General features: G+C 53.7%; 4 protein-coding genes across 4 annotated transcripts; 2 read left to right on the top strand and 2 right to left on the bottom strand.

Annotated features, from left to right (window-relative positions):
- Positions 1-190: 190 nt before the first annotated feature.
- A1O7_08232 (uncharacterized protein) lies at positions 191-1,711 on the top strand (the record flags this gene model as incomplete). Its single annotated transcript, XM_007762225.1, has 1 exon — positions 191-1,711. The coding sequence occupies one exon, from the start codon at positions 191-193 to the stop codon at positions 1,709-1,711; it is 1,521 nt and encodes a 506-aa protein (XP_007760415.1).
- Positions 1,712-1,775: 64 nt separating this feature from the next.
- Positions 1,776-2,429, bottom strand: A1O7_08231 (uncharacterized protein; the record flags this gene model as incomplete). Its single annotated transcript, XM_007762224.1, has 2 exons — positions 1,776-2,251; positions 2,306-2,429. 2 exons carry the CDS (start codon positions 2,427-2,429, stop codon positions 1,776-1,778), a joined length of 600 nt encoding a protein of 199 aa, XP_007760414.1.
- Positions 2,430-3,083: 654 nt separating this feature from the next.
- Positions 3,084-7,739, top strand: A1O7_08230 (uncharacterized protein; the record flags this gene model as incomplete). Its single annotated transcript, XM_007762223.1, has 1 exon — positions 3,084-7,739. One exon carries the CDS (start codon positions 3,084-3,086, stop codon positions 7,737-7,739), a length of 4,656 nt encoding a protein of 1,551 aa, XP_007760413.1.
- A 2,212-nt stretch (positions 7,740-9,951) lies between these two features.
- A1O7_08229 (uncharacterized protein) lies at positions 9,952-15,021 on the bottom strand (the record flags this gene model as incomplete). The annotated part of the gene is made up of 2 exons (XM_007762222.1): positions 9,952-11,316; positions 11,374-15,021. The coding sequence occupies 2 exons, from the start codon at positions 15,019-15,021 to the stop codon at positions 9,952-9,954; spliced, it is 5,013 nt and encodes a 1,670-aa protein (XP_007760412.1).
- Positions 15,022-15,467: the final 446 nt, after the last annotated feature.

Below are 15,467 nucleotides of genomic sequence, written 5' to 3'. Positions count from 1 at the left end.
GTTCTGGCGGTAGCCTCGTACAGAATATGCTCTTAACTCTCGCTTTATATCATTTTCTCATCTCCCTTCTAGATTAGCTGGCCCTGTTGACCATTCGCCGCCGCTCGCCCAGTGTCGGCAATCAACCAGGAATTGTATTCAGCAAAGTCAAACACCACCCTAGCGCTCAGAAGAAAAGGGGTGATATGAGATGAACGGAAATACGCAAAACAACCCGCCGCCTCCCCCGGGGCGAATGCCGAGAAAGAAGAAAGCCCAGCCCATTAACCCCCTTGTCCGAGGGATCGTGGCCTTTTGCGATCAGAACCCACATGTAGGAATCGTACGCAGAACTGGATCTACCACCGTAACCACCACCACGACTGGCGACGACAGAAATCAAAGTGCAAATTCAAGTTCAAGCACAACTCTACCCGTCGTGCTTACCATCTCAGACCTACCAAAGAGATATACGGCTTACGCGCCCGTTCTACTCCTTCCCCCATCTTTCATCAGCGCGGCACAGCAGGTTCCTTCTCTCGCAGCATGGCCACGCTTCTACAGCACGCTAACGGAAACCCAAAAGGCAGCTCTGTTCAGATGTGTTGCCGAGGAGGGGTTCCGTGGGCTCTGCATCTCGCGGATCGCCATCAATGCACCTATCGTTGCGGAGGAGAGGGAGGTCGGTGATCAAGTGGTAGCGGAGGAGAGACTTAGAGATGGATATGATCACGAAGCAAAGGGCAAGCAGTGCACGAGGCATCCAAACGTCCTTCGAAGCCCCTCGGGCTTAATCCCCGTGTATGGTGATTGGGGTCCCGTGCTCCCGTTCGAGCAGCATAGAGTACGTACTTTAACGCCCAGGACGGAGGATTTCGAGGCCACATTCTGGACGGCCACGGCGCAACATGAAGGAATTACGCAGATTTGGGCGCCTCTCTACACCATGTTCAGCCGGGGGAATGTGTCTGAGAAGGCGCGCATTCTGGGGTTGCGGTCTTGGTTCCCGGGGTTGATCGCGGCACGTAAGGGGGAGGGCGATGGTGAGGTTGAGCTCGTGAGTCATCACGATGTCAGTATGGTGGATGTTGTCGACATGTATGTCGGGATTGGATACTTCGCTTTTTGCTATTTGAAGAGAGGGGTGAGGAGGGTTTACGGGTGGGATATCAATCCGTGGAGTATCGAGGGGTTGAGAAGGGGTTGTGATAGGAATGGATGGAAGTGTTTGGTTGTTAATGTGGACGTGGATGGGGGTGTGGTAGGAGGCGCCAGGGACCTGGCGGAACGGATTCGAGAAGGCGATCAAACACAGAACGTGGTGAGATGTGTGGCATTCTTAGGGGACAACAAGTGGGCTGCGAAAGTCTTGCAGGAGATTCAGGTTGAGTTCAGGAGGATGGAGGCGGTAACAAGGTCGAGCTGGAACATCAGGCATGCTAACCTGGGTTTACTGCCGACATCGAGAGCGAGCTGGCTTGACGCCGTGGTGACTCTCACAACCATGAGCGAGGGTGGGAAAGGTGGCTGGCTTCACGTCCATGAAAATGTCGATATGCGAGAGATCGAGCGTGTGGCTGGACGAGTGGTCGACCAAGTCACGGGGCTGGTTCAGAACAACTCGGGTGATCGTCGTTACCACGTATCTTGCCAACATGTCGAGCAGGTCAAGACGTATGCGCCTGGAGTCATGCATTGTGTTTTTGATGTCGAAATCACATCAAATGGTTAAACCCATCATTCTTCATCCCTGTTTTTGTCATACTCGTACACGTTATCTCGTCTTGTCCCTGACCTCATGGCCGCCGTCGGAATTTCTGAGGGATGTTCCTCTCGACAATGGTCTGCTGTTGCTCTCTATATATCCGGTCCGCTTGATCTTCCAGCAGGTCGTGTTTCCTGAAGTGCGCGATATCTTCCGGATGGATCAAGTCCTCTTCCCTTGTGTTCTCATCATGGTATTTCTCGAAATGGTGAATCTCGTATTCATACTCATCGTCGCCGTGATGACCAGGTCCCAAGCCGAAGTCGGGGAGCTTCTTGCCCTCATTGATCTTCTTGGTCCATTGATCTCGAGTGATGACACCAGATTGATAGGGGTCAAAGATCTTGAAGACGTCGAAGACGGCTTTGTCCTTCTGGTCTGCGGGTGTATCTTTTAGAGATTCGTCGTCCAGACCGTAGATGCGCCGGACCTCGTCGGGCGTCCACGACCCGTCGTTGTTGAAGTCGTGTAGCGAGAAGAAAGAGGCCGGGTCGAAGTTGGATATGTCTGCGCCGTGTCAGTACAAGTGGCTCTTGTGCAGATGCAGACTGGGACACGAACGATGCTCTTCCTGCATATGGTACAGTGCCCAGTCGTCCGCGGGATTGACTCGTTCGTCAGGATGGACGCCATGGGCGCTGGCGACGGCAATAAGCGCGAGGAGCGCAGCAGTGATGCTCTTCATCGTGGACTGCAAGCAGTTTTCGTCTTACACCGGTAGCTTGAATCGCTGAAGTTGTGGTCCAAATATTTGATTTACTGGTGTTGCTGCAGCGGCGGAATGACATAATGTCGCCCATGGAGGAATTTAGCACACCTACTCCGTACACAGTATGCCTATCGCTTCCCTTAACTTATGCGGAGTAGTGGCACCTAAGTGGTTTGTGCCTGGCGATCCGCGAGCTTACCCGACGCAGCCTAAATCAAGCTCGCCGGCTACTTGGGCATCGCCCCCAGCCAGTGAGACATAAAGACCTCGTCCCTGCAACGCGGAGGATAACAACCTCTTTTCTCGACCACATCGCCCTTGGTCCTACTTCTTACATCATGTTGGCAGATGGCGAGGAGGGAAATAGCCGCGGAAAACCACTATGGATAGGATGCTGGACGAAGACTCCTGTGAGCCTAGATGCTACCATCACTGAGCTCGATCTGTCTCGTGGGTTTTGTTTGCTTCAATTTCAAGTTCGTCTGCATGATCCCCGCCAACTTCACTCGTCTTTCACCGTCCTTCTTTTGCCTTGATTTCACAGTTCCTCAACCGCGCCTTGGACTCGCTCCAATGATGTCTTCGCTTCCGATCTCTGTTAATTGGCCTTGAACTTCCTACTTTGTCCCAATGGCGATCAATGACAGCGCCTCAAAATTGGCCGATACATTTGAAGTGAATCTTGGACAACGAGACGAAGAGTATCTCACTGAATCAGAAGATGAATCCGAATCTCAACTATTGAGCTCAGCGAGCCAGGTCGACCTGGATCTCAACAAAGCAATCTTGAACAACTACATCATCGCCCACAGCAATGATGGTGTCGAAACCGGGGCAGCCAGAGAGATCAAAAATGGTGAACTCAACAGAATTATCGACCAAGCTCGCGAGTATCAGCAAGAGCTCTTTGATAAGGCCAAAGATGAGAATGTCATCGCTGTTCTCGATACCGGCAGCGGTAAGACCCTCATCGCCGCCTTGCTGATTCGACACTATCTCCAACGAGAAATCATTACTCGAAACCAGGGCGAGCCGGCGAAGATCGTATTCTTTCTGGTCAACAGTGTCCATCTTGCGCGACAACAGGCCTCGTTTCTTAGCAACAATCTACCACAGAAGGTTATCCCTCTCTTCGGGGACACATCTGACGATCTGTGGAAGAAAGCGGAATGGAGCCGAATCTTTGCCGAAAACAGTGTCGTGGTCTGCACAGCTGCTGTGCTTGATTCTTGTCTCATGCATTCGTACCTCACAATTAGCCAGATCTCTCTTCTTGTCTTTGACGAAGCCCACCATTGCAAGAAGAACCACCCATACTCCAGGATCATTAGGGACTACTACCTCAAATGGAAAGGGGACAGACCGCGAATCTTCGCCATGACAGCTTCCCCTGTCGATTCAAAGGGAGACATTGCCAAGGTAGTTTCTGATCTGGAGGCGCTGTTGCAGAGCAAGATCGTCACGACGACTGATCTTTCCATCTACGAGTTTGCGCCTCGAGCAAAGGACGTCATCTGGATCTACCCTCCACTACACGGTGAATATCAGACCGATCTGTGTTCCGCCTTGGAGCCGCTGTGCGGATTCGTCAAAGACTTGGCTCACTACTTTACTTTCTCGCGGTTAGCTTCCAAGCACTTGGGGGCGTGGGCGGCAGACAGAATCTGGAAATATGCACTTCCAACCTCTGAGCACCAGTCAGCGGTCATCGTCAGAAAATACGAGCGAGACGTAGCATACATGGGGATAACGGACCCCGAGCAACGACAGGCAAAGATGAATTTAATTCGTGACGCTGTTTCGGTCGTGCAGAGATACGACTTCCGTCCTGCGCAGGTCGACGAGGACCGGGGACTATCTCCGAAGGTGAGAAAGCTGTATGAGGAGCTGAGAAATCGATATTCGACGGTGCCAACCACTCGATCGATAGTATTTGTGGAGGAGAGACTGACCGCCATGATCCTTTGCGACCTCATCGAGTCCATCGCTCTCCCCCGCCTCCGCCCTGGCGTCCTAGTGGGAGTTGCACAGTCTGGAATAGAGGCAGGTTCGTGGCGGGACCAAGAAACCGTCATGGAGAAGTTCAGAACTGGAGCCATTAACATCATCTTTGCGACCAGCGTCGCTGAAGAGGGCATTGACATTCCGCAGTGCAACCTCGTCATCCGGTTCGACCTCTACAAGACTCCCATCCAATATATGCAGAGTCGGGGCAGAGCGCGAATGAAAGATTCGATTTTTGTGCATATGATGGAAGAAGGAAATTTCTCCCAGGAAGCGGGCATCGATTTTGCCATGCAACAGGACGAATATATCCGACAGTACTGTCAGCAGCTGCCTCCGGATCGGTTGTTGGGCCAAGGCTCGAAGTTAAAACAGCTGATGGCCAGAGATGCGAGTTGCCAGAGCTTCGTCACTAGTGCTGGCGTTCTAGCAAATTATGCAAACTCGCTACTGCTGCTCAAGCGCTACACCGAGTCGCTGAAGAAGATCGGGGCGCCTTCGTCTGAGATTTATGATGAGATGATTAGCGCTCAAGAGAACATGTTCCAGTACAAGGTCATCCTTCCTCCTACTGATGACCCACGAACAGCACAAGTGAAAGGGGCCAAGGGTGAACCACGAACAAACAAGGTGTTGGCGAAGCGCTCCGCTGCATGGCATTGCATCTACAAACTGCGGAAAGCACATTTGTTGGACGACAATCTCGACAGTATCTTCTCAAAGGTGAAACCGCCCAATCTCAATGCTCGTATTGCAGTGTCCGAGAGGAAAGATGAGTACGACAAGAAAGTGAAACCGGATTTCTGGGTCGACAGCGGAACAACATCACCACTACTACCTAGCAAGCTGTTCCTGACGCACATACGGATCGAACCCAAATCAAGCTCATGGTCTTCCGATGGTGTGCTTCTGTTTACTCGCGCGCTTCTCCCAGCGATCCCCAGATTCTCTGTCTATGTGGACAACAATGTTGAGAAGCAAGTCACGTTTTACCAACACGCGGAGCCACTCGTCGTCACTACAGACCAGGTCGAAGCATTGACAACATACACTCTAAATGGCATCTTTTACGATATCTTTAACAAGCAATATTCTCACAAATCGACCTCAATGAGCTACTGGCTGGCGCCTCCCAGGGACCCAGGGCAGTCGAGCGCTTTCGAACAGGTCGTACATATGGAACAGCTTCTAGCTGCTGGGGCACCTGAACGAGGGAAGTGGGACCCTTCTACCAGTTCATCTGATGCACAGAAATGGTGTAACGCCTTTCTCGTCGACCGAGGAAGTGGAAAGTTCCGCTATTTCACAGGAGAAATTCTGGCCGGGAAGACGATCTTCGATGCCACTCCTGAGAGTGCAGAGAGGTTGAACAAAAAGTACGACAAGACAATCATTGAGTTCTCGGACAGTACCTGGAGGGCGAAGTCGAAGGATTTTGAGAAAGATGTCAAAGACCGGTACGATGCACACCAGCCTGTACTGGACGCCAAAGCACTTGTAGCAGGTCGGAAATACACTGAGAAATGTCCCGAGAAAGAAAAGCGATATGCCTTTTGCCACATCGCTCCACAGCCACTGGAACTCGGCCGGATCTCTTATTCAGTGGCCCAAACGTGCATACTCTGGCCCTCCGTTCTTCACAGGTTGGAAGGCTACCTCATCGTAAGGGAGGCGTTCCAGAAGCTTGACCTGGAACAAGTACCTTTGGACCTGGCTCTGGAGGCTTATACACAGAATCCTTCCGCCGAGGCAGACATTGCTGGATCTGGATCCGATGCTGGGAGCCGATATCGGCCGGAAGGCGAGGAGCAGCCTCATGCCCGCAGTGAAACGGGTGCCATGAATTACGAACGGCTTGAATTCATTGGAGATTCGCTTCTCAAGTTGATGACCACTATCACAGTCTTCAACCGCACGACCTGCAACGAGGAGGGCATGCACTGCAAACGTATGAACCTGCTCTCAAATAGTCGGCTGTGCGATACGGCCTCGGCACCTCATTACGAGCTCTACCGCTACATCCGTTCGCCCGGTGAGAGCTGGCGAGACACCTGGTACCCTGAGTTCCTGGAGCGGGTTGGCAAAGGCCGAATCATCAAGTTGACGGACAAGCACCGCAAGCATGCCCTGGGCAAGAAGACCATCGCAGATGTATGCGAGGCGACGATCGGAGCATGCATCATGACGAGCCAGCATCTCCCCGCGGAAGAGAAGTTCGACCTCGGCATCAAAGCAATCACCAAGCTCGTCGAGCATCCAGACCACGCGATCAACTCGTGGAAGGAGGTCCTGCCCATGTACAAGCCGGCCGCCTGGGTCGGGGAGCTCAATGATCCGATCGCCAATGATTATGCGGACAAGATCTTTGCAGTCACGGGCTATCGATTCAAACATGCACGCTTGATCCGCTCAGCCATGACCCACTCATCCGATCAGAACTCGCCCGTGCAAGATCTCCAGCGCCTCGAGTTCCTCGGTGATGCATGTCTCGACTGGGTGTGTATCTGGTGGCTATTTTCGACCAATCCGACCCGAGACCCGCAATGGTTGACCGAGCACAAAATGGCCATGGTGAGCAACAAATTCCTGGCCGCCCTCGCCGTCATTCTGGGGTTCAACAAGTTCGTCTACGCCACGAGTACCGCCGTGTACGAAGAGATTGGCAGCTACGCACGCAAAGTGCAAGAAGCCTGGGCCGACGCCAACGTGAAACCCGATTTCTGGACCCGCGTGGTCACCGGGTCCAATGTCCCCAAAGTCCTCGCCGATCTCGTGGAGAGCTATTTGGGAGCAGTCCTCGTGGACTCGGACTTCGACTTTCGAGAGATTGAAAAGTTCTTTGAGAGGCATGTCAAGTGGCACTTTGAGGACATTGAGGCCTACGATACATTCGCCAACCGTCATCCCACCACTCATCTAGTCCGGCTCCTGACGCAGGAATTCGGCTGCCGTAAAGCCGTGCCCGTTCCGACTGAAGGATCGGTGCCGCCAACCACGCACGCCAATGCTGATGCCGAAGGAGGAGAAGATGGTGAGGCCGATGAAGGCGATGCCGCAATGACAGGCGTGGAATGCCACTTGGGGTGGATGGTGCACGGCGAGATCGTGGCTCACGGCAAGGGCCAGAGCGCCAAGTACGCAAAAGTGCGAGCAAGCAAGGCTGCGCTCAAGATCCTGGGGAAGTTGACAGTCGAGGAGTTCAGAAAGCAGTGGAAATGTGATTGTCAGACGGGGAAGGAGCGGAGGGCGGCTGACAAGTCGGTGGTGGCGGACGGGGCGTGAGCGTGAGCGTGAGCGTGAGCTTGAAATCGCCAGCCAGCCCGCCAACGAAGCAGCGAGCTACAGTGGCAAGTGAGGGCGATCAACAAGGGGACAAGGGGATACCTGCGTAAATGAATGCCATGACTCAATCAAGTCACGCACGGAGATAAGATAGGATGGATAGGATAGATTCACCAGCGAGCTAGCTAGCAAGTGAGGGCAATGGACGAGGGAGCCAGGGAATAGCCCTCAACTGATGACTGACTCACCGAATCAAGTCAGCACGGAATAGGACGGGATAGGATAGGGTAGGATGGGATTGATCCACAGCGAGCCATCAAATGAGGGCAGTCAATAAGTGGACACACCTGTATTACTGAGTGACTGATTGAATCGAGTCATGCATGGATTTAGAAAAGGATAGGGTAGGGTAGGGTAGGACAAATCCACCAGCGAGCAGGCAAGCAAGCAAGCCATGAAACCCACATAATTCTCTCACATCAGTACAAGTCAGCATAGGCGTAGGCATAGAGAACCCTAAATGGAACGATCAAATCAAGTCACGGCATGGAATAATTAGGACGGGACAGGACAGGATGGATTCACCCGCGGTCTAATAGTAAATAGAGGCAGTCGACAAGGGGACACTGTCTAGCTAATTATGCAGGAATGACTGACTGAATCGACCAAGTCACGCACGGAACATGATAGACCGGGATAGGATAGGCAGGAAGGCTACCACCGGCGAGCGAGCAAGCCATGAAACCCACACACTCGTACGCGGTCCAAGTCAGCGCAGGCGTAGGCGTAGGCATGTAGGACCCTCGATTGGCCGACGAACTCAAACCATGCACAGAATACGATAACTACTAGGTATGGTAATTAGGATAGGATGGATCCGCCATCGAGCGAACGAGCGAGCAAGTCGTTGATGGAAACCTACATTCTCATTCCTACCAGTGCGAACCAGCGTCGGCGTATGCGTAGGCATAGAGAACCACAATCCCCTCCCCGTTCACCCATAGTTTGAGGATCAGATGCGACGGAAATATACTGCGTAGATCGAGTACCCCGTCCGTGACGACGTTGAAATGAGGCGTGGCCCGACTTGATGCCTCTTTATACATATCCCACACCTACATATCCCACACAGAGAGAGGAGACTCGTGCAGTGCATCGCGATACCTACCGAGCCGTAAGAATGCGACGACGACAGCCGTGGAGAACGGAGACACATGAATCGCAGGGACGGTGGGATGCAGGTTGACAATGACTGGATAACGTAATGATACCACAATACCACAATACTCAAAAGCGTACGAATAAGCGTAGGTGTAAGTATGTTGGTATACACGTCACGACAAAGCCACTGACAAGATTCTACCCATCATGGAAGCTGCTAAGTAATTACTGTAGATGCGATGTTGACGGGACCGAAGTAACCCGTCCGTGACGACGTTAGACCTGATGCGAGGCCCGACTTGATGTCTTCCTAGACGTACCACGCGCGCGCACACACACACACACAGACAGACAGACAAAGAGAGAGAGAGAGAGAGAGAGAGAGAGAGAGAGAGAGAGACAACCTACACAGACAAAGTAGGCGACCGCGTTGTCCTTGCGGCAAACATTGTAATAGGTTCCCAGAAAGCAAGAATGCGACCATGCCGGTGTCGTAGAACCTCAACACATGGAAAACCCCCTAGAGGACGTTGAGGTGCGGATTGACATTGACGGACGAGGGTGATGAGTTATGTATATCTACCTCATTCTCACACGAGTATCCATAAGCGTGGTGAGTAGGTGTAGACGGGCATAGAAACCGAGAACGAACCCCATTCTTTCCCAAGATTCGACCAACCATTCCGGAGGCTAGATGCGACGAAAGCGGAGATCGAGTACGAGGGACTCTAAATCCGTCCGTTGGAAGAGAAAGGGGATCACGGCATGGAGTGAGACAAACGAGCACATTGGAAGTACGGAGTATCTATTCAATTCTTGTTCCATATACAGTGCTTGCAAGGAAGGGTTATAGCCGTGCCACCACACCCTGTGCACTACACTACACGCTTGCCCCTGTGCCCTTGTGCCTGTCCCGCCTTCTTTGTCCGCCTTGCCTGTCTCGATTCATCCAGACAATAGACAGTACATACTCCGTACTGTATCACGTATTAAGATCGCCCCACGCATTTTCCCGCTCCTCGTGTGCGGTCACGACGCAAGCTTACGCAGGCTACTTATTCTCATCACCACCGCCAGCACCGGCGCCAGCATCACTTTCCCTTTCCTCCTTCTCCTTGATCTTTCCCCCTCCCTCCCGGGCGTCCTTCTCTCCCGCCTCGGGGGGGAACAACTCTGCCACGAGACCGGGCAGGAACCTGTCCAATCGCCGCACGGTCTCGGGCCAGATCTCGTCATCAGGCGTGGTGCGAGGCTTGGTATCCGTTGTCCGTGGACTTCTAGGGCTTGTGGAGCGCTGGAGATACCCCGCCCCGTCCATGACTAGCAGCGTATTTTTGACGCCTTCGCGGACTGCTTCTGACAGAGCGTCCGTCTGGGAGGATTTCGGATCGATGGTGCCGGCATTCATGAGGCGGTCCAGGAGGGATAGGGTTTTCAGGTAGATGTCTGCCATCTTGGTTCCTGTGCCCTGTTGCCGTGCTGTGGTCGAGGGTGCATCGTCCGTTGGCTTCTCGTTGGGTTGTTTCTCTGTCGTGGCCTCGTCCCCGCCCTCTTCGTCGTCTTCTTCTTCTTCTTCCTTGCCGGCCGCGGGAATCTCGGTGGTGGTGAGAGGGATATTGTGAAGTCGATCAAGATAGCGAAGGAAGACCTTACACAAAAGGCCGCCCATCTGGGCCCTGGTCTCGTTCATGCCCAGACTGTCGAGCTGGTAGACTTCGGGTTTCAACAACCTCAGCGTAAGAGGGAACAGCACTTCATCGAAGATGGCGGTCCATTCTGCGTGTTCGTGACCTGTATCCGCCACGCTCTCACTCAGCAGAGTTCGCTGGAGAGCCGAGATGGCGCGATAGCGAACCTCGCGGCAGGGATTGACGCATTGAGAACACAGCGCGCGGAATATCGGACTCCAATACGCGGCCCACGCTTCACTTCTCTCCAAATGGCTCTGGTCAATCAGGCTAGGCACGCGCTCGGTTAACTGGTAGATCAATGAGACGGCCTGATTGGCACGAGTCACCAACGCGGCGTCCTCGGGTCTGGCATCCTTAGCTCTGCGTCCCTGCTTGGCCGCAAAGTCTTTGCGCTTCTCTTGGATACTCCCGATCGAGCCCGCAGAGGCAAAGTCGTTCGCCAGACTGACTGCGGATTCGAAGTTGTCTGCCGTGAGCGCCTGATCTTGCGTGGCCAGGTGGCTCAAAATATCCAAGACTTTCTCCGCTTCAGTCTTATGCTGATGTAGACGTTGTAGAGTGGACCAGAAATCGGGCGATTTGGTAATCTCATTGCGTAGAGGGGTGGCGCCGGAAATTGCCGTTGAAAGACCGGCAGTAATTGTGGAAGCGGTGCGATCGAGGGTTTGGTCGTCAAAAGACGAGATGGCGTGGAGGACGACGGGGGCACGCATGAAGTCGTGCGTCTGTGATATCGTCAGTGGCCATGAAGGGTCCGGAAAACGAGACACATGTTAACTTACGTAGCTATACCGCAGCAACTCCAGGAGATAGTGTACCACCCGGGCTGCAGCAAGAGGGTGAAGATTCGAGGCGTCCCTAACGGCAGTTTGGAGTGTGCCGGTGAGTTGTTCACCCGCTGCAGCAATCGTCTGGTCATCTCGGAGTGTGAGTAGTGTTGCCAGTTCAAGCAGGAATACCGTGCCAGGATCATACTCCGGTCCAGCCTTGGGCATTCGATGACCGTTTACCCTGACAGTAACAGGAATAGGTCGTTCCGGCTTGACTGTCACCACTGGGGAGGATTCCTCCAGTTGAGACAGTAGCGCAGAAACTAGGTATTTGATCTGCGTCGCAGGCAGCGAGAACATATGTTGAAGCACACGATCCGGTCGACAGGCTTTCACGCAGTCAACGGAGGAGAGAGTATTCTCCAACTCTTCTTCTGACGGTTCGGGCGGGTCATCTGCCGCGTAGCTGGATAAGTAGGAGGTGAAGGTGGAAAAGATACCGCTTTCACCGAGTCGGCCGTCTCGATCGATGACCTGTGAAGGTGGCTGTAGAGGGATCGCACCAATATCTCCAAGTCTGCTCTGTTCGAACGCCGGCAAGGTGATTAAAGAGTTGACAAAGAGATTCCGTAGAATGCGCACGATGTAAATCCACGTGTCTCCGACCGCATTCTCGTGCCCCTGCAGTATGCGAAACAACAAAACAGTCGACAGCTGGGCTTTGAAGTCTCGTCCGAGCCTAACAGCCATTTCACTAACCATGATTTTCTTCTTTCCCACCTGCACTTCCGTATTCAGAGACGTGCTTGGTGGCACTTCAGCCGCCAGCCCGCTGATCTGACTGACGCTGTACACGATGCGGTCAAAGGCCTCAGTGATGCCGTACTTGCCAGCAATCTGCGCGCACTGGTCAAATCCAACCACGACCCGGGAGAAGACAGCATCATCCGAGGCTGACATGAAGACGTAGCAGAGCGTGGCGACGATAGGCCTCCACGTTGCCTGGAACATTTCGGCGTCGAAGGCGTTTGTGTCACACAGCTCCAGGAAGCCGGCGTCGTGCGTCTTCAACAACAACTCCTTCCAAGCATATTCAAAGGCGTGTTTGTTTTCATGTTCATCCGGCAGGATTATTTCGTTTTGTTTGATGGCTTCGTAGATGTCCTGCAGGAACTCGGGAGGGAAATCTTTGCCTGCATTGACGCCACGAAGATTCCGAGCAAAGTCCTCATGGGACATTCGCTTTTGAGTCTTGGCAACATTGGGGTTGTACAGGTCCGTGTTCAGCATGATAATGGCATAGGCGAGCACGAAGGCCGCGTCCTTGTCTGCAATGTCCTCCGGTGCCGTGGCCTCGATGTACTTTTCCGTGAAGGTGTTGACAATTCGCTCAATGAGTGCTGCCTCGCCTGGGAGACGGAAGGAACCAAGCACTTCCCGCAGTGCCTCGTCGATTCGTTTATCCACAAAATCGAATTCATCAATAAAGGCTGTGAGGAGCGCCTCGTTGGACCTCTTGGTCAAGAACTCTCCCAGCACTTTCTTCGACAAATGGGAAGTGCCTTTCATGAACTGCGCCACCTGTATTGGATCGTCGGGGTTCTTGATGATGCCGTTCTTCACCAGATATGCCACGCCGGCTTTGGGGTCATCGTTGAACTTGGACGCCCCGCTCTTGATGATCTTTTTCCTGACTCTTTGCAAACGAAGCTGTCGTATCCGTTCTTCCCCCCAGTACGGCACCTCCTGGTCTAGCCTTTCTGCTATGAACTGCACGAAGCTCAGCAGAGAATCGAGGCACAGTGGAGGTACGTTGGTTGTGCTCCAGGTCGCAGAGTCCGGGAAGGCATTCCGCGACAGAAGTCCCACCATATCCTCGCAAAGGTCCTGCCTGTCAACCTCGCAGTCATAGTTCAGGAAGAGCTCAACCATGAAGCTTGGCATCCGGACGAGGGTGCCAATGGACTCAACCATGGCTTCGCGCGCCTCTGGTCTCCTAGCGCCACCTTCCAGGCCCAACTTCTGCCGGTCTTTGATGGGTACCGGCGTCGATCGGCCACTGCTTGGCTGCGACGGCGCCGGCCTGACCAATTTTGGAGCTTGGGGCACGCCTTCGTAGAGCGACGGATCGATCCCCGCCTCTTGTGGTATGTCGACTCGGGGATGTAAACAAGCCACAAGGTAGGACAGAAATAGTTCCTGCTGAAGCTTGAGTAGTTTCCGGCACGTGGCTAACAATGTTCCTGCAACTCGTAACGAGCTGTTGAGCAGCACCATGTTGTCCGAACGAACTAGCTGGAATAGATGGCGGCACAGATCGTCTTGCACAAGGGCCGCGAGCACAGGCTGCTTTGCTATCCAAGGGCCGGCAACCTCCAGTGCAACATCAATGATTCGTAGTGCCATAATGCGCATAGCGTCGGTGTGTGTCTTGTCGTGCGGATCGAGTAGATCAATCAGAACCCGGAAAAGCTCTTTGATAGAAGGCAAAGCGTAAGGCTCGACGTTCTCGAACTCATCCTCGGTCGCAGGAGCATTCGTGTTCTGCGGCTCTGTAGACGGCGTCTTGGGTTCCGCAGCACCTTCAGCACTTGCCCGACCGTCCACGTCGACACTTGGTCTCTCTGGCTGGCCGTTCCCCATGACACTCCCTGTCATCGGCGGTTCAATCTTCAGCTCATCGGCGGGACTGGCCAATGTAGTTCTGGTATTCGACCGACTCCTTGACTTTGGGATCTCTTCCACTCTAATGCTCTTTAAGCGCCCAAACACAACCTGACACATAGTGACCATGGCCATCTCCGCACTCCGTCTAAGAACTTCGGAAAGGCGGGCCTGGCAGCACATGCTCAGCCCAGTACTCATCATCTCGCAGATGCTCTCATCGCCCAGGAGCTGGCCCTCGGGTCTCGAGATGATTGACTCCATCAGCCGCAGTATCCGCAGCAAAACGACCTCATCCGCGGCCGTGTCACTAGCTTCGAAGCGGCAGTGGGTGATGGCCGCCGAGAGCAAATGCATGGCCTGGGAAATCCTTGGTGAACGGATTGTGATGATGTTGTATGCGAAGAACTTCGTGATGGATATGACCGCTAGACTCGTAATCGCAGCACTCGTGGACGAGCTGCGTATGACTTGCAGGAATGGGTGGAGGAGCTCGGGAGCGTCGACCGCAGAGACATCCCGGCAACCAGCCAGGTCCCGCCGCAAACGTGCAAAGGCTGTAAGGAGCGGGTTATCCTGCATGCTCTTCCCTTTACGCCCCCGAAGGCCCCATCTGCTAGCTAGGCTGGAGTTGTCGTCGTCGCCAGCGCTGGGAACATTGAGTCTGGCCATTCCGGGATCCAGCATGACGGGGCCTTTGCTCGTGCGACGTGGCTGTGACGATGACCGGAGCAGTTCCCTCTCTTGTAATCTTGTTGCGCCTCCTCCTAGAATGGCCGACACCGAAGACTGAGCCCAACGGGCGTGCTTGCGCATTGCGGACGTGATCGTTATGCATTCTTGGGTAATCAGGGCGATCGGGTCAATGGCGATGGTCATCGCGGGTTCAAACGGCACGTCCGCAGGAAGAGGCGTCACGATCTGTGTCTGTGAGAGGACGGACGCCGGTATTGTGACGTTGGGACGCGGCACGTCGCTGCTGAGCCCGTCGCCCATGGTGGCAGGTTGAGCCCGAGGTGTAGGAGTCGTCATTGCGTTACTGAGTTCCCACCAAGTCACATCGCAGGCTCTGCTCTCGAATTAATATGCAAGAACAAACGCAGATGGTGCTAAGCATGCTGAAGGAAGGCAAGGACACCTGTTTACACTATTAGCCAGTATGAACACCTGGTTCTTTGGTCGCTGCCCTCCGTCGCGTGGACTCGCAGTGACATGGCTGCAGCCAATTGGAAGGAAGGTAGGCCGGACGCACCACACGTGATGGTCAGCCTTGTGCATGGCACAGCCTCGTCGCGCACAGCGTTGAGAGTCGAGCGCGCAGAGAAGCTACGGAGTAGAAAAGCACATTTCGAAATTCTGTCGTTGAAATCTATCTAAGACAAAGGCAGCAAGCCGAATGTACTAAGACGGGGTATACCCATGATTGAATGCCTCCCCAACGC

Source organism: Cladophialophora yegresii, assembly GCF_000585515.1.
Source record: "Cladophialophora yegresii CBS 114405 chromosome Unknown aczIN-supercont1.6, whole genome shotgun sequence".
NCBI classification, from domain to species: Eukaryota; Fungi; Ascomycota; class Eurotiomycetes; order Chaetothyriales; family Herpotrichiellaceae; genus Cladophialophora; species Cladophialophora yegresii.
The sequence above is the reverse complement of the archived record's forward strand: the minus strand, read 5'-3'. Positions and strand labels throughout refer to the sequence as shown.